This window comes from Drosophila eugracilis, unplaced genomic scaffold (genome assembly GCF_018153835.1).
Source record: "Drosophila eugracilis isolate 14026-0451.02 unplaced genomic scaffold, ASM1815383v1 contig_1765, whole genome shotgun sequence".
Taxonomy (NCBI): Eukaryota; Metazoa; Arthropoda; class Insecta; order Diptera; family Drosophilidae; genus Drosophila; species Drosophila eugracilis.
The window spans coordinates 4,866,464-4,885,527 of record NW_024572605.1 but is presented as its reverse complement, the minus strand read 5'-3'; the positions used below and the strand labels follow the sequence as shown (position 1 = coordinate 4,885,527).

The 19,064-nt window shown below is 41.9% G+C and overlaps 2 protein-coding genes across 2 annotated transcripts; one reads left to right on the top strand and one right to left on the bottom strand.

Moving 5' to 3' along the window:
- Window positions 1-14,998: 14,998 nt before the first annotated feature.
- On the top strand, window positions 14,999-16,618 carry LOC108104589 (zinc finger CCCH domain-containing protein 15 homolog). The gene is made up of 3 exons (XM_017210752.2): window positions 14,999-15,167; window positions 15,306-15,740; window positions 15,800-16,618. The coding sequence occupies exons 1-3, from the start codon at window positions 15,096-15,098 to the stop codon at window positions 16,508-16,510; spliced, it is 1,218 nt and encodes a 405-aa protein (XP_017066241.1). The 5' UTR covers window positions 14,999-15,095; the 3' UTR covers window positions 16,511-16,618.
- Window positions 16,619-16,664: 46 nt separating this feature from the next.
- On the bottom strand, window positions 16,665-18,989 carry LOC108104588 (nucleoporin Gle1). Its single transcript, XM_017210751.1, has 2 exons — window positions 18,899-18,989; window positions 16,665-18,846 (listed from the first exon to the last, which is right to left on the bottom strand). The coding sequence occupies exons 1-2, from the start codon at window positions 18,899-18,901 to the stop codon at window positions 16,738-16,740; spliced, it is 2,112 nt and encodes a 703-aa protein (XP_017066240.1). The 5' UTR covers window positions 18,902-18,989; the 3' UTR covers window positions 16,665-16,737.
- Window positions 18,990-19,064: the final 75 nt, after the last annotated feature.

Genomic DNA, 19,064 nt, shown 5'->3' with positions numbered 1-19,064 from the left:
CGCTAGCCGATCTCCATGGCAATGCAATTGCATTTGTCATTGGCCTATAGCGCCATTAACATTACCCGGTTGGTTGTTTTCCTGTGGTTCCCCCTTTTAGCCCCTACCACACAGCCCATTCACAAAGTCTACTTGGAAAAATGATGATAATCTTGAACATTTTATTATACAATCAATAGTTACGATTATTTGTATATTTGATGTGCCTCTGATATTAATTATGAAACCAAAATTTAAAAATTAATATCATAAATATATAATATTAGCTAATTATCTATAAGAACTAATATTAGTAGATTAGTATTTAATATTATAAAATGGTCATGGCTACAAATTACCCTAATGAATTCTTAATAAGTTATTAAGAAGTACAAAACCCTAATAAGTACCCCCAATTACTTTCGGTGTAGTTCTTGCACCGCCACTTAAAGTTTAACTGCATTTGCAGTCGCCGAGTGCAAGCAATTTTTATGGCTAAATGTTGACGTCGCTGCTGCATTATTGCGGTGCATTTAATGTAATAATTACTATTTGCCACCGGTAATACGTAGGCCGGCGATTCCGAATCCCCAGCGACATGGCGTGTGTGGTTCGCTTGACTCCTTTCTGCTGCCCCCTTTTGATGCCTGCGGTTTGGGCTTGGGTTTGGGTTAACTCGTTATCTTGGCGTCGGCTTTTGCGGTTGGCTCTGCGATCTGGGGGACCAGATCGGACCGGACTGACTCTCGGTCTCTGGGACTTGGCTCGGATCGGTTCGGTTCGTTTGTTCATGTAATCAACCGCCCCGTCCAACGGCAACCGGCAACTGGCAACCGACATCACCAACTGAGGAACTGGGGAACTGAGCAGTCTGCCCCCGCCCCCTCAACGACGGTGTGTGTGGCTTTTCCAGCTTCTTGTGTGGTCCTGTCAGGCTTTCAGCTCTGCTTCTCACAATGCACTTGGCGAAAATATTTGACAAAACTTGCCAAAAGTTGTAGTATATCTTTTTCAGGGTTTAATATAATGCCGTAGGGGGGTTAATTTGCAAAGATATATTTTTAGAGATATATTTCTTAGAGTGTACCCTTAGAGTGTCCTAACCATCCTCGATCTGTGACTGTTTCGGTTGTGGTTTTGTTTTCGATGGGTTTGGTTCTGTTTTTTATTTTGCGGTGCGGTCCGGATCGATGGGTTTTCGGTTATCATTCGGCGAACCCACGCGTGGCGACATTTCCTACAGAAGTTTATTTAAGCTGGAATGGAAAGTGCCTTGTGGGTGGCTTTTCAGTTTTTGAAGGGGTAATTTAGTAGACTGACAAAATAATTGGTAGTCAGAAGATACAAAAGTCCGTTGATAAATATCTACCAACTTTATCTATACTAACACTTAATCTTAACCTTTATGTTATAAGATAATGCAAATATAATTCCGGGTTAAGCCCTTTATTGCGGAAATTTCCTGGAGACCTCAAATTAAGATGAACAAACTGACATTGTTATGTTCTCTTCGATTCCGATCTCTTCACGACGATGCCGTCTGCAAATCTTGAAGCAACCCATTAATTCCCTCGTAATCCCCGCTCCGCCGACATCAGTTAAGCTCATCGCATAACCCTTTTTGAAGTCGGATGTGTTAATGTGACTGCAACGACGATAACGACAATGAGAGAGGTATATATGTATAAGAACGAGTATATGTGGTAAGGCCGAGCCAACAACAAGCTTAAGATAGATATAAAAGTAAGGCGATAAGCCCGGAACGTCAGTGGGTCTGCCTGTCGTCATTGTCGAATCCCCGGAGATTGGAGATATATCCGGGGAAAAGGAGGAGGTCGGCCAAGGTGGAGGCGAAGAATGTTGACGACGCATGCGTTTTGCGTTGGCTGTCAAATTAATTTCGTTCGCTGCTCCGACTGCGATTACGGCGACCACGACGACACATTGCGACTGCGTGGGCGTTATGCGCCGAGCCTTATTGCCCTGCACCTCCACAACAACCTTTGGAGGGAATTTACATAAATATAATGCTGGACATAAAAATAGTTAGTTTAAAATTTTTTAGATTTTTGGAATAAGTTTTAAGCTTATCATATATTATAATCATATAATCAGTTTAATTATATAATAATTTAGTATTAAGATAACATTTCATGAATTTTACTGTTTATACCTAACTTATAGATATTTATTATGTTACATTTTAATTTTAAGCCCCTATTATTGTGCCCTCGACTGTTTGGCTATTCCTACAAACATATCTCTGGAGACGCATGCATAATTTGGACTTTGACAATGGTCCCAGGCGGGCACCGTGGGCCATCCTTAGCATACTTAAGGCTGGAGAAATGTGAAATGCCCCCACCAGCACCCGCCGCCTGCAGAATTTGCCACAAAAGCCACGAAGAACCGACGCGACGCCCCCTCAGCTGGGAATTCGTGGAATGACTGCACAAATCGTTACCTGGGTGGTCTCCAGCTCGATTCGATTCGACTCCACTCGGCTTGGGTTCGATTTAACTACACTGAAAATAATTAATTTTAGAATGAAATTTTAATATATATTTAAATAAATGTAATTTAATGAAAATGTTTATTATAAAATCAGAAGTAAAGTATTCTCTTCATTAAAATCTTATTGGTTAAAAAACAAATTTTAAAACTTAAATAAAGTTTTTTCATATATCTCTCAGTGTAGAAGTTCAGCTTGGCGACTGGTGACTCGTCCGGTGGTTTATGAGGCACGTGCGCTGGCGTTCGCTGCTCATTGAGTTGCTTATTTACGGCCCGAAGGTATGCCTCGTTACTCCCCAACACCCCTTGGCCATTTAACCCCCTTAACCCCACTACGCTGCCCCATCCCCAGCCTCAGTCAACAAGCCGTCTTTATTTACACTGCCGTGAAGTGAAGTGAAGTAATAAGAGTAGGTACTCTGTGTATGCGTGTCTGTCTGTATGTGTGTGTGTGAACCCAACTAATTGAATGTTGAACTTGTGGGGAATACTCGCATGTGAGACCTTAACTGAATATTGCATGGTACCAATAAAATGAGTGGGCGGTACAAATGCATATTGGGGAAATGATAATTAACTCGGAAAATCATTGAAAACTTGTAAAATATGCAACTTAAGAGAAGGCCTGTTGACAGACTTCCCAAACACGAAAGTGAACTTTCGAAAAAAAGACACCTGGCTAGACGAGGATCACCCAGGTGCAATCGAAAATCTGAACTACCCAAACTACTTTTCCCACAGCTTAATACGATCAATTAGGCAAATGCCCCCTCCAAGTCGTAAAAACCAAACATTGAGCCTAGCCTCAGGCTTAGTTTGGGATTGAGATTTGGATTTGGATTTGAGTTTGGATTGAGATTGAGATTCAGAGTAAAATCCAGGACCGTCATAACTCAACGACACTTCACATGGCCTGCGGAGCTGCGTTGACAACTCAACTTGTTTGGGCCGACATATCTTGGCCAAGATACGATCGCTGCCGGGACGACGGACCACCACCAGACAGCAGTCAAATGTAAGCCTAACCACAGGCCCGCTTTTAACGACTCAAACTCTCTGCCTCGGATCAAATGAAAATCTCTTTCAAATTGATTTGCAGCGACTGCAGAGCCAGTCGGTTGGATCCAGCTGTGCGGCTGTCGCTTTTGTGGAAAAGGTAGAAGAAACGTTTCAATCGCTCTGGTCCGCCGCTGCTCTGGAAAACTGAAAATCGAACTGAAAACAAAACTGAAAAACTGGAAATGGAAATAAAAATGTACCCTGAACTTAGGAGGGGTCGGGGAACCTGATGTGACGCTCTGGCCCTGCGACCGTATATCATTTGTTTACATTGTATTGAGTTGTTAGCCCGCCGCCCGCTGTCCTCGTCCAGCGATTTTAATTGATCCAGAGGCGGGGGCGTGGCCCGCACACGTCGCCCAATTTATCGGCTCTTGATAAGAGCAACAATGTCTCTCGGTCCTCGCAGTCGGGGTCAGGCGTGGGCAGTCATTCTTGACTCTCTCTATCAACTTGTATTTTGCCAGCACTACACATAGGAAAAGTTTATAAAAATCTAAAAAAATCGAAATGAATGGTTTATAATATAATAAAAAAGATTTGAGTTTAATTTTGTAACTAATTGGTTTGAAAGTTATTAAAAAAAAGTTACAAAAAGGCTTTAATTTGTTACTAGAATAAACCCTATGGAGTGACTCTGAAAAGTATGCAACATTTATTCCTTAATGTTGGTTATGTGGTTTTGAATCCTTTAATGAGATTTTATTCATATATTCATATAAAAACATGAAAAATCATGCATATAAAATATATTATGCTTATACCTATGATTATTTTTTAAAATTTCTCAAAAAACAGACTGGAAAATATATTAATTATGACAAAAAACTGAGTTAAATGTCACCCATATTAAGTTTCATGTTCATTTCATTTTTTTAACAGATTCTGTCAGATTTGTTCGCCTTTTTATAAATAAATTTTTTCCATGTATATTGAGGACTTTATTTATGAGCTCCAACGTGCCGGAAGTTTCCGATTAGCCCGGTCTAGGCGTGCGCCCATTTATCAAATAGATTCGAGAGAGCCCACTGAAGAAGAAATGAAATTTCTAGTTAATAACTTGATCGACTCCAAAATGCGGGCTGAACTTTCTGGGGTTCTAGCATGCTCGTTGTATATACAATTTCATTGCTGCGGTAGGTAGAAACTGGAAATGCTGAAAGAAAAGAAGAAACGTTAAGAGCTCGCGTTAAACCTCTTAAGTTCCCATTCAGCTTTGACAGTTTTCCTAATGTATTGTGGCCGCTTCCTCTATTCAAAAGACCAAAAAAAAAAAGAAAAAGAAAGAGAAAAACGCACAAAGATGCGAAGACGACTTGAGACGCCTTTGTTTGGAAACGGGAACGGGGAACCCACCAGGGAATTCGTCTTGAGAATCTATTTGTTTGTTGTCGCACTCGGTGTAATGATCTGCGTTTGTCATTCGAAAAGGTTAACTAAACACGGATTCCCATACATATGTACATTGCGTGGGAGTAGCTAGCTGTAGATGCTGGAAAAAGTGGGCAGGAATATGAAAGGAGGGAGTTCCAGCGAACAGATGTTTCAGCAGAAGTGACAAACTGCCTTTAACGTTTACTCGAGAATCTTTCACTTTTTATGGAATTCATTAGGAATGACAAACAGTTCGGCCAAAGAGTAGTTACCTTGCATATATCAGAGATTATAACAGCAAACTTTAGTTTATAGGTTCATATATCTTAAGAGTCAAGAACTTTGTCTTAAGAAAAGATATTCTTTTTTCTAAAAGTCAATCGAAAACTTATATAAAACGTGTTAAAAACCAGAAGTTACTTACTTATCCATATTATTCACCAAAAACTGCTTCTTTTCTAACAAAAACCTAAATGTAGTTTTCAGATCTCACATTTTACCTTTTGTGGAAATTCAGTTCAATTCGTTCAGTCAATGCTGAGTTACGAATAGGTTGTACAAGAAGAAAAGTCGAGATTTACGATATCAGTGAAGAGAAAAGAATTCGTTCTACCTTCCGAGAACATTGCTTGTTCCCAGTTGCCAAGCCAAGATGATGATGATGATGATGGTGATGGTCTCCGAAGGAGGTCTGAACCCATAACTCATCATTAATAACCGAACCTAAATAAGACGTTTTATTGTTGTAAACCAAATTGAATTCCCGCTGAGAGAGTCTGGGCAGAGAAAGAGATCAGAGTGTAGATTATCGATGCGAGCGTATGGATGTCCAGATATCTCCTTTTCAGGTGTTACACACAACGTCGGCACTGGACCAAAGGAATAAGACATCAAAGGCCCCTGTCCGTTGTTATTATTATTGTTATTATTATTGACTCACACTTCCTACACCCGGGGCAATGTCATAATTAAAACAATTTCGGAACCCTACCTACTATATACCTATATATATATATAATCTGATTTGCTGAGAATTCTTTGTGTTGTTATTTTTTTTTTGCGCAAGTGCAAAAGTCGCTGGAGATCAAAGTCAAAGACGATGTCGAAGCCATCTCGCCTCGGGCGTTAATCTGGCGTATACGGCTTCTGTTACCTGTTGTCGTGGTCGTTGTCGTTGCCGTTGTCGTTCTCGTTGTCCCATCCCAACCCATCTCGTTTCATCTCATCTCATCTGCCGGCTGATCTGCTGTCGGATCTGCGGATCTGTGAATCTGTGGTCCAGCCTCTGTCGTCGCTGGCGACCCTTCTTCTTACAACAGTTTCCGTAATTCCGTAAAAGCGATTTGTATTCTTCTTTTGGCTGTAGCGATTCTGCGAAACAAATTGATTATTTTGCTTCTTCTTTTTTTTTTTAGCTGCCGGCAACGGAAGACAAGTTAATTTTCTCACACCTTTTTCTACGAATTAATTTGTTTTGTTGGATATTTGAAATGGTGATTTCGGTTAATCAAGGTGGTCCCCACTGATGGCAGATAATCGTAAGATGTTTGATTGAAGATTTCGCTGGAAAAACTATAGAAATCTTCATTACATTTGGCTTTAACAGGTGTTTAACGTCTTTACATGGTGATGGTTATCTGTAATTTAGAGTTTATTTCAGGAATTAAATGATTTTAAGTTCTTTAGAGTTTATCTTTAAGATTATGTTGAGTTTGCTTGATGGTAAAGTTACTTCTTTACATATTCTTAAGGAATATAATTCCTTGACATACTCACAACCTAATGATAAGACATTATTTCTCTGCTTCGTAATCAAAATTACTCATCCTTCACTTTCAGCGTCTATAAAAATTCTTCAACTTATAAATAAATTCTTCAAAGAAACCAAAAAGCTAATTCCAGCAGCTTTTTAAGACCTAAATTTGCTACCGAATTTCGACTGAAAAAACAAACAATTTGGGTAGCAAATTACCAAGGCAAATATTTGCTTAAAAATAAAGATACACACAAAGCTATTTCGGAGATTTCAGCTGATTCATGGACCGCCCAAGTAAATATGATTATGCGCCCAATTTAACGAGGACAAGGCAAATCTTTCGCTTCTCTTAACCCATTAAAATAGTTGGCGGGGGGAAAAAGGGAGATATCTGTGTTTTTTAAGGGACCACCACGAATTAACCTACCTACAAATTACGCTGGTATGGCTAGAAGAGAGTCCCAGATCAGGGTTCGAAATTGACAGACATACAGACATCCGGATTGGTGTAGATCGTTCAGATATATATATGTTTATATACAGACATACCCACAACATGTGCTAGCAGCATTGAATAACCCGAACGAAGAGAAAACAACACAGGAAAAAACACTGCGGTCGCCTTACATTTATTGATTTCATCGCAGAGAAGACTTCAAAAGATTCGGGATGGTCAGGAGGTGAACGGAGATGGAGGTCTACTATGCTGAGAGATGGACGAAGACTGGCCAGGGCAAACGGGTCTTCTGGCTCTGCTGCGCATCGCATTAAGCGTAGAACAGTGGCAGCCGCACAGCCCAGAGGGATTTACCCCACACCCATCAACATTTCAACTTAATTCCTTTTTTGAGTCGCTTTCTGTCAGGCCACCAGATGAAGATGCCCCACAGCTGGCATAGGCGACTATCTGGGGGACCTTCATGGGTCAGTTAGTAGATTAGTTTTTAAAGGAATACCCTTAAAAATTTATTTAAAAACATATTAAATTTCTGGAAAAAAGAAAAACTTTTTTTTTTGAGTCCTTTAAGATCCCTTGAACGCAGCTCATTCCTGTAGTCTTCCTGGCCGACATCCTTGGATCTTGATGTTTGCCTTGCTGATTGCCAAGGTGCTGCCTGCGATTGCCGCGTATGCCATGAATTTGTTCCACTATACGTGCAATCATGTTGCCAGAGTCCGACTCTCGATCTTAACCTGAACCTCCATGCTCTTGGCTACCGAGATGTATGCCTCATGTACCCATAACCATACCCATACATATGTATGTGTGTAAATCAGTAGCTCCGTATTGAGTCGTTGACGTTACATGAACTTTGGCTACGGTTCAATTCAGGCCACTTTGCAAGGGGCTGTGGGAGAGGAGCAGAGAGACTCTTAAGCGGCTTAGGGAGAATCTCGCTTTGCATTTTACAGGATCACAGCCTGGCCATGCCCGGTTGGCTGGCTGGTTTGGTTTGATGCGATCGGGCTGACATATCGTTCAGGGAAAACATAAAGTTTCTCAAGTTCTGCCTTTCGGGCATTTGGAGATGTCGGTTTCGTTTTCGTTTCAAGCGGATAATGAAGAAAACTTCAAGTTTTGTGTAGTCAAATACAGGTACTACCTTCTCTGTAGCTAATTACTTAATATTCTGTCTCAAACTATAGAACTTCTATTGTAGTTTCCGAAAATCTTCTTACCTCTCCCCTAAGCCCAAGAAAACCATATAAGCCGATGTGCATTCCCACGACAATCCCAGCCACATAATCCTGCACACCTAATCCAATCAGAGGTGAGTCGGAAATGGTACATTCGCCATCATCAGGTTATCAGATCCGTTACGGCCACCCGCATAAGACATCATCAAAGTGGATTTATGCAGCACCTTAGTGGAGTGACCAGAAAACCTTATATCCTCTAACCAATGCCCAAGCCATTAGTCTGTCTTGGCAATTATCAACGCCATGGCGGATGACTCACGTATGACACTCAAGTCATAATGGAAATGGAGAAGGCACTTAGCCAGAGGGCCGAATGCCTTTTACGGCCAACACCGTTCGGGCCAAATTTAGACATTAAACCGAGGACGCGGAGAGGGGAAATCGAAAAGAGACATTCAGATCATTGTTTGTTCAACTGCTTTGCGGTTGTGTGAATGCGTATAATTCCGTTTTATGGCTCCTGTGCAACACCGCCACCATCATCATCATCATCATCAGTGGCAGCTGCGACCACATCCACCTCCCACTCCGGGCCATTTCGACCATATAGCCACATTCCTGATGGAACGGACCTCAAAGGGAGACGAGAGCCCCCGACTACATAAAATTGTATTTAGTCATGCTACATCACTTTGTAATAATTTTCATTTTGGCGCTTGCTTTGATCTTCAGCCGCTTTCCGTGTGTGCGGCCTCCGGCCATGTAGCTCCACCTCAACCCCATTCCCATCCTCCGCCGCTAGCCGCCGCCACCACTTTGGCCATAATCTTTGGACCAAAACTGCCACCGTGCGGCGTTCGTTGAGCTGCGTTAACATTTTCTGAAATTATGAAGTCAGCCGAATCCAAATCTGAGCGCCAAGTTTGTTTTTTTTTCCTTTATGTTTTGTTGATTTTTTCCCCGCACTTTTCTCTCTTTTTTTTTGCATATTTTTCCCAGGAGTAGACTGGGCAATTTCGATTGAGCAATCATCAATTGGGCATGAAGAAAACGATTTGTGGCGAGTGAAAATAATTCTAGAGTCTTGAAAATGGAAAATCACTGTTTTAGATTGAAATCACTGAAGGTTATCTTCTTAGTGGTTAAGATTTTAGCTTTAACAAATCATCAAATAAACCATTGATTTATTATATATACCTCCCTAACTGTAAGATCCTTTACCCCAACCCTCTTCTTCATCCAGTCCCCTGCCCCACATGGTGTCTGTTTACCCACAAGTCTGTCACGGCTAGCAATTTGGAAAATTGTTGACATGCAAATGGCAACGAGCCATGTAAACTGACCAGCAAAGTGAGAAGCGGCTCATATATCATCAGCGTATGCAGTTGACCGATCGTTTTCCCTATAAATAGCACGTGTTGGCTGTGTGTTTGACCTTAGCACGGTTTCCAAGTGCAATGATTTCTTTGGAAATAGCATAGGATCTGGTTTTATGGGCTCGACTAACTGCTGTGACCTTGTTTCTTCCCCTCTTAAATGTTTTTGTTCTTTCGTCTTGCTTTTTTTTCAGTATTTTATAGCTGTTGACGTTGGTAATTAAGAAGACAGGCGTTCTGTTCGTGGATATTTGGAGATATTAGTGAAAAGTTTGAGAAATGTACGATATTTCATTTTATAAAACTAGGTTTTGGATAGAATTAAGTCTAAAAAATATTGGTTTTATTATTTTTAAAGAATAAAACTAGCTTTTTTATAATTTTTAACCAATATCATCTTCCCCTAACGTCCCCAAAAAGTATGCAGTAGAAAGTGTCATAGGTGTCCCTGTACTTCATTTTAATAATTTAGCATTAACTTTGATTTAGGTAGTATAAAAGTTAGTATGGCTAGAAAATCTAATAAATTTGAAAATAAATTAGAAATTTTCACCCACCCCCTCTCGTAGCATAACCATTATTGTTTGAAATTTGCATCCCATCCCAGTGCTCGCCTCGAGTTAAGAGAGCAATTAATTATGGCCATTGGGCACGGGCAATATGTGTGACAGCCATGAAACACGAGCGAGGATCGGACAGCAAAAAAACAGAAACTGGAACTGGACATGGGATCTCTGGGATCTGAGCACTGGACTCCGGGCTGTGGTCTCTGGATCGGGATTGGGATCGGGCAGAGACTTGAGATCTGCGACGGGACCACACGCATCGTGTGTGACGGCGATAAAAATCACAGCATGTTGCAAACAGCCCATTGACGTCCTCTTCGGCCGGCCGTTAATGCTGTTGTTGGGCAAATCTTTTGACAGTTGTGTTGAAGCATAAAGATGCCAAAAGCAACAACATAAAGCCGCCAAGTGCGTATCTGAAGCGTCTGTGGCACTCGGGACCCATGGCAAGCGCATCAATCAAATGTACCGCCAACCGATCGCCCATATTCCATATATACATATGAATAGCTATAGTCATACCCACACGCTCGCGTTCGATCAATCATTTATTATGGCATCGCTGATGGCGGCCCCAACGTTGGTGGCCCCCACCCAAAAAAAACTACAAAACAACCCATAGGCATACAAAACAAAAACAAGAAAGAAAATACTTGGAAAATATAGCTAATTTTCTATGGGCCATATAAATTCGTTTTAAGTTTCTATTTCCAAGGGGGGCGGACAGTTAATTTTGAGCACGAAAAGCAATTGTATCGCACGCCTGTCAGATCCACTTATATGAGCGTTTTTGATGGGCCTCTGGATAGGTATATATAATGGGGCATATGGTATCTATAATGGCCTGAAGGAAATTATAATTTTATTTGATCATATTTTTGGAAGTAGACTTTAAAGGTTGCACATTTTTTAAGAACGTCAATTACCTTACATTATTAACTCTTCATTTAGTTGATATTTCTAACAAATACAAGCAAGTAAGTCAGGTTGAAGCACCTTCTATATATTTCTATATAATTTATTCAGAATATATTTGACCCTCAGCATCAAGTAGCCTGCCCTCGTTATCATCAATTTGAATGACTGAGCCAGAAATATGAGATATGATTAATCTTCAGCGACAGCATTCAAATTGCTTAATATTCCCCAGACCCAAAACCAGGCCCAGGCCCAGACCCATTTATTTGATTGACATTTTGCGCGTTGCCTTATCGCGCCCAGTCAATGAAATAAACATTTTAATTCTAATTAAATTTCGTTGGAATTAATTGCAGCCCGTACGAATAAAGACACGAAATGTTGCCCAAAGCGAAACAACAAGCTACAAAAAAAAAAAAAAAAAAAGAAGAGAACAAATCACGCGAGCTTGGACCGCCCAAGTGGCTGGCTTTCTTCGTTGGTGGCCAACATCCACATCCCCAATCAGTCGACAACAACAAATTTAGTTGTTTGGCTCTCGGACTGTGTGGCTGTGGCTCTTTATCGCCACCATAAATATGGAAATTTTTCATTAGCGATTTCCGTTTCCGATTTATCTTAATGACCAGCTGGCTTGTTGTTGTTGTTGTTTTTGGTTGTTGTAATTAAGAGCAGCTACCGTTTGATGCTTTGGCAAAACATATTGCTGGCAACATATTGCTGATAAACATCAAGGCGAAACGCAATGTTGCCGATGAGACGACGACGACGACAACGGGCCAAAACCACCACAGCCGACATAAACCAGCATACAACCACGACGGACATGGCTCCGAAGAAGAGCTTCGTGTGTGGTCTTTTATCAGGCTTTTGGCCAATGAAAGCGGCTATTAAGTCTTGGCTGGCCAACTGGCAACTTGGGTGGCAACATGCCATTCACCAATCACACATACACAGGAGCACTGATCAAAAAATTTTTAATTTTTAAAATATTAAAAGCTTATTAACATTTTCTAAGACTCAATTTAGTAAAGTTAATGAGGTTTTAACACGACTTTTTAGCATTTTGGTTTTGTATAAAATGAAACCTCCATTTTTGCCTTAGAACTTACACTAAACGAAACTTTAAGCCAGGAAGACTTAATATTACAATAATTTTAGAGTAATATAGATAAATCCATCAGATTCAGGGACTTAACAAGGATCGTTGCATACTCTTAAGCGCCTTTATAACTGATTTTGAAGATCCTAGAAGACTTTCTAGTAAAATCGATTAAAATAGTTAAAACTTATTTTAACAAATCTTTAAACTTTTCAATGCCTTTCTTTTACTTATGAAATTTTAATATATTTTTTATGATAATTATTTATTTTATTATTTCTCTCAGTGCACCCCCGTCTGCTGGCGGCGCCGCACAAAAAAGAAAGCGCGTGCAACGGGCAAAAAAAAACCCAACCGACCGGAACTTCAACTGGCGCTATATGCAATTATACGACTCTGACTCCGACTCCGACTGCGACTGTGTCTGCGGCAAACAGTAGCAGCATTTGCCTTTTGCCAAAGATTGACAGCAGAAACTAAGCTTGGGATGGAGATGGAGATGCCCGGACCACCATGAAGTCCGAATACCACCAATGTCTGGGGGATATATCTCTACATATATATATATATATATATATATATATGTCCGATCTGAGATGCTACCAGTTGCTTGTCGCCACTCCGTTGCGTTATATTGTCAAAAGTAACATGTTGCTGCTGTTGCTCTTGTAGCTGCTGCTGCTGCTCCCCTTTTGTTAAGCCTGCAACTGGCAACTTGCAACATGCATCTTATTTTTTTGATCTTGGCGCTGTAAATTACACGCCCAACAGCCGCAAACAATTGTTGTTGGTTGTTCGGTTCCCTCAGCGTTGGTGATGCAAATTATTGCTATCTATCTTGCTGTCAACAACACAATAATTGTTGCCAACATTTGATGTTGCTGCCGTTGCTTGTCATAATTTTATTGCTGCCGCCGGGCAAGCTCTAAACTTCTTGGACCAATTACAGTGAGGCATAGTTTGAAGGAACCTCAGATAGAACAAGAATTAGCTAACACTTTATTAAGATCTTTTTTAGTCTTAGTTTAAGGTATTAAATAATAATATTAAGTTTGAGTTGATAAAGAAATGTTTATTAGAAATATTTATGGTTAATTTTTAAAGAATTTAACAACACTGAAAATATTTTGATTTATTTTATTTATCTCCTTGAGAAAACATCTTTTCCTTTTATTCTTTCTTTTACTAAAACCTTTTAATTTGCTGATGAGTGTAGTTAGTTTTCTAAACCCTAAGAGCCATTCACTTTCGGATTCCCAAGACCATCTCGAAATAAAAGCATAATTTCGCTTTCCTCGGAACGATAATAATAAAGCCAAGCTTTATGAACTTTTTGCGCACTAGGATCGTCGGATTCCTAGAAAACGTCGAAAATGTGGAAAGCAGGGGCAAATAATGCCCCACGATCCTCATCCGATCCGATCGCGAATGGGGATTGGGGGAATAGGGGAATAAGGGATTGGGGATTGGAGGAGATTGGGGACTGGAGAACGTGGACCACACACAACGACCGCCCAGGAGCGCAGGGAATAAAGAACATAAAGACGCCGGAGCGGCAAGAAAAACAAATAATTGCTAATTTTATGCTCGAATAAATGAGCGCGAGTGAGCCAGCAGCGGAGACGAAGGATCAAAAAAAAAAAAAAAAAAAAAAAAAATACAAAAATGGGCGCCCCACCATTCGGGTGGCATAAATTAGTGCAAGCGGGAGAGCAATAGTCGGCCAGAGGCGACGTCACGCACTATCAAACGAGAAAATGATCAATGGGGGCACCTCCACAACCACATTCACATCCATACCCATCGCACTTGTTGGCGGAAGGGAGAGAGAGAAGGCCAGCTAATATGGACCACCCAAGAAGATGACGACGAATTAAGGGCCACCCACGAAGAGACACGCCGACGCTCTCTTGCTTGCTCCTGTGTGTGTATTGGTGAGCATGAGGGTGCACAGAGAGAAATGAGATTAGGTTTGAGATTGTAAAAATGGTATTTTATCGCTTCGATCTTGAAAGTCATAAAATATATGGTATAAATATAAAGTTAGATCAGACAGTTCTTATATTTTTATGATACCTTTATTTTCATCCAATCAAAATGCTTATGTAATTTTTTTCAGTGTTTAAAATCATGTGTTTGGGTAAAAAGACCTTTGAAACTTCAGTTTCAGAGGGAGAACCAGAGCAGATAATTGAAATATGTACAACTTGAACATGTGCGGTGAAGTGGGCTTAAATAAATATCAATAAAACAAAAGGGGCTGTAACCCGCCCATGTAATGTAAACAAAATAAAAAAGGGTAAAAATATTTATACATATATTATCAGGCATTTTTAATAAAGTAAATAGTTAAACTGTCTATATTCATAATTACTGGTTCTTTTAACTTATAAAAAACAAATAATTTATTTATTATACAATATATATTATTTAATTAATATCATAACATTAACATTAAATGAAATTAATAATTATTTTTATTAACTATAAATGTAAAAGAAAAATGCTTTTCTCTGCGTAAACTATTTTCATAAAATCAGAAAGCTTAATTTTCATTTTAAAGAATTAAGGTGTTATTTAAAATTTAGAATCCGTTGCGAACCATTTTGTAGAAATCAGTTGGGTTTGTGTATTCGCTAAAAACAAAACGCAAGTTCCTCACCAAGTATTTTCATAAGGTTATCAATAATTTTGTATTTAGTAGCAAGCCAGCTTTGGTCAGACTGGCCGTCCTCTGGTGCAGCGTGGTTGTGCAAATTTCGACTTTATTCTTAGTTTTGAGTTGTTAAATTCCCGTATTCCGCTCGAAGATGCCCCCGAAAAAGGCTCCGCCAGGTCCTAGCAAGAAGACAGAGCAGAAGAAGAAGGACAAAGTCATTGAGGTAGGCTGCAAATCTGAAAAGCCGCTGGAAAGGCCCCCTCCCCAGATACCTTTCTACAAAAAACCTGTGATGTGGAAACCCGGCGGGGAGAAATTCAATATGATTCAGTTAACTAAACGTATTTTATCCTATTGACAGGACAAAACTTTCGGGCTGAAGAACAAAAAGGGCAACAAGCAGCAAAAGTTCATCCAGCAAGTGCAGAAGCAGGTGCAATCCGGTGGACAGCATCCTCGGCAGGATGGCGACAAGCGCAAGGAGGAAAAGGACAAGAAGCTGGCTGAACAGCGCGAGATGGCCCTGCTCTTCAAGCCGGTGCAGACCCAGAAGGTCGACAAGGGCACCGATCCCAAGTCGGTTGTTTGTGCCTTCTTCAAACAGGGCCTTTGCACCAAGGGTGACAAGTGCAAGTTCTCTCACGATCTCTCACAGGAGAACAAGGTCGAGAAACGCTCAATCTACGTGGACATGCGTGACGAGGACGATCCGATGACCAACTGGGACGATGCCAAGCTCAAGGAGGTGGTTGAGAAGAAGAGCTCCGGTGAAAAGCAGCGTCCCACCACGGATATCGTGAGTATACTGTCTAAATAGCCCATGGAAATCCTAACTGTCTACTCTTTCTCCTGCAGATCTGCAAGTTCTTCTTGGAGGCCGTGGAAAAGTCCAAGTACGGTTGGTTCTGGGAATGCCCTAATGGCGGCAAGTGCATCTATCGGCACGCCTTGCCAGCCGGCTATGTGCTGAAGCGTGACAAGAAGAAGGAAGAGAAGCCCACGGAAATCTCGCTGGTCGATCTGATTGAGAAGGAGCGCGCTGCTCTGGGCCCCAACCAGACTCGAGTCACCCTGGAGTCCTTCCTTGCCTGGAAGAAGCGCAAATTGTCTGAGAAAAAGGCCAAGCTGGTCGCCGAGGAGGAGCGCAAGAAGAACGACTTCAGCAAGGGCAAACAGTTCGGCATATCGGGTCGTGAGATGTTCAGCTTCAATCCCGACCTGGTCGACGATGGGCCAATGGAGGAGGGTGATGCTGCCTTCGATATTTACAAGCGCGAGGACGATGACGACGATAACGCCGTCGAGTTCAAGGAACTTGATCTGGCCGCTCTATCGCTGGCCGCCCAGGAGGTTGACGGCTCGGGCACCATTGCCTCTACCACTCGACTACTGGATCAGGCAACGGAAGCAGCAAAAACCGCCGCTGCCGAAGATGCAGCGGCCGATGAGGATGGCGCTTCTTCATCTGCACCCGCCAACGATGCTGCCCCCATCAACAAGGATCTCTTTGTTGATCTGGCTGGCGAACTGGATGATTTAGATTTGGAGGATGAGGACGATGACTAGTCCTCCGAGTATTTTGTTTGAGAACGAGTTCATAAAATGATTTCTGCCTTTTAGCTACCTTCAATTAATAAAGTTGTGGCTTTCAATTGTTGCATTTCTGGAAATGAATCGCTGTCTGTGTCTAGAGCTTAATATGAAGAAGATGAACCCAAATTTTCAGTTTTACAATAACATTTTTGATTTTATTACATAAATTGAAAATTAAAAGAATTGCTTAAATCATAAAACTACCAAAAGCCTGGTGGCAGAATTCCTACGGCCTGAGGAATCTGCCGCTCGCGTAGGAACTTGGCCAAGAGCATTTCCAGGCGCGTCTTTGGACCGCCTTCGTCATAGGCCGCCAACTGAGGCATATAGATATTCTGGATGTAAACAAGAAGTTTTACGAACTGCTTGCCATAGGTTCGCCACAGCTCGAAGCCGAGCGTTTGCAGGATCTCCATGATCATGGTGGCACTAATATCGGGTAATGGCTTCACATTCACCATGTGGGTTAGCCAGACCCAGCCCTCTTCCAGTTCAAAGCATTGATCATTTCCGGCTGCCTTGCGTCCTTGAGTAATGATCACGGCTGCGTAGAGTCGTGCAATTCCCGTCTGGCGCTTGAGATACATGTCTGGCTTCTCCAACTCATTCTTTTCCGACAGCCGATATCCTATGGTCTTCAGATACTGCTCCGGAGTCTGTCCCGGCTGCTGGGGTATCACATAGGGCACCAGGAATGGCGACTCTTTGTACATGTAGGCAAGGAAAACCTTTCCAAAATCAGGCAGCAGTTTCCAGAAAGTCACAATAACAGAGGCAAAGGGAAAAGCCGCTTGAGGATTACTGGATATAGCGGTCTCCGTTTGACTAACAAACTTCTTGGCCATCAAAAGCATGCAATAGTCCCGCGCAAGAGGATGATCGTTGATAGTAATAGAAGCTCCATTCATCACTTTAACAGGCTGCCCAGCAAAGAAACTGTAAAGCTTGTCAAAGTTCTGTGACAGATGCTGTGGGCTGACCGCTGATATAGCGTTGAGGGGCAAATTGATGGCTCTCTGGCAGCCAGTGCGATATTGCTTCAGCGACTCTTCCGTTTGCAGTGGCTTCACGGCATCCACTTTGGTCTGATACAACGACAGGATTTCGTTGTAGAACTTTAAACGGTCTGGGTGGACACAAGAAGAAGTTGTAGCAGTTGCGTCTGGTGGCACGTCTTGCGATTTTGGCTCCGAGGGAATAGGAACTTTGGCAGCCTCTGCTTTGGCAGCTTCTGCCTTGGCAGCCTCTGCCAGTTGTTGCTGTTTCTCTTTAGCTTCCGTCTCTTCCTTCTCCCGCCGCTGCTTCTCTTCATCCAGTTGCTTCTGGCGTTCCTCTTCCAACTTCTTAGCGGCCTCCATTTTGAGCTGCTGCTGAATTTGCTCAGAGAATTCGGCCAGCTGCTTGATGATTTCCAGCTCCAAGGTATCCAGGCTCTTGCAGCACTCCTCAGCCTTGATGATTGAGCAGAGGTACTGACTTTGCATCTCGCACTTGCCCATTTTCACGGTGCTTACGAGATGTTCGAATTTTTGTCCCAGTTCCTTAAGCTGTGTGTTTTGGGTGGAGCAAACCTGGACCGTTTCCTTGTCCAGGGAGAGCAGTATCCTGGCAATTCCCTCGTACTTCTGATTAAATCTTCGTTGGCAGCGAGACACGCCTTCCAGGGCTAGTTTGTGTAGCTTCTGGTCAGTCTGTTGGCGCAGGGCCAATTGCTCGCGTTGCTGGGCCTCCAACTGGGCCGTAGTCATTTGGTCAGCCTTTTGGATTAATAGGATATCATTGCGTTCCCGCAGTGCCTTTTGTTGCAACTGTTCGCGCTGCCGCTCATCCTCTTTTTGTTGGGACTCACGCGAGAGCCGCAGGGCATCCTGTTTATCTTTGAGGGCCTTCAGCTGCTGGCGGACACATCTCTTGCCCTCCTCCTCTAGCTCACGCTTCACAATGCTGGCATTAATAGCCTGTGCGTCGGGAAAGCAGGATATACTGGGTTCTGAGTCGGTCATCGAGAGGGCCTTTAGTTGCTGCAGAACACAACCCTTGGCCTCCTCTTCTTTCTCCCGTGTCACATTTTTGGCGTTGTTAGATTTAGTGTCATAAGAAGAAAACGTATTTGGTTCTGAGTCCACTGAGTTCTTTTTCGATGTGGGAGACGCCTTTGAACTGCTACCACTGTCCTCCACCCACAACGGCTCCCGATCCTCACCCAAAGTCCTTCCCGTGCACTCCTTCGATGTCAAAGCGGCGTGATGCATCGTCGTTTTTACCTTCATCCAGTCTAATGCCTGCACCCGCATCATTTCTTCTATGCTCTGCAAGAACTTGTTTAGCTTTAGTCCTAAAATTGTTTATTGTTACTCTTACCATTTTGACTTATTTTATGACTATAAACTAATTTCTTTAAAAATGAAATAATGTTATGGTATTTCCTCCAATCGATATCGAGATGGCGTTGTAAGAAGACCATCGATGGCTTATTAGTTTACGATAGTATGGCGCCAATATATCGGAAAAATTTTCAAATATAATA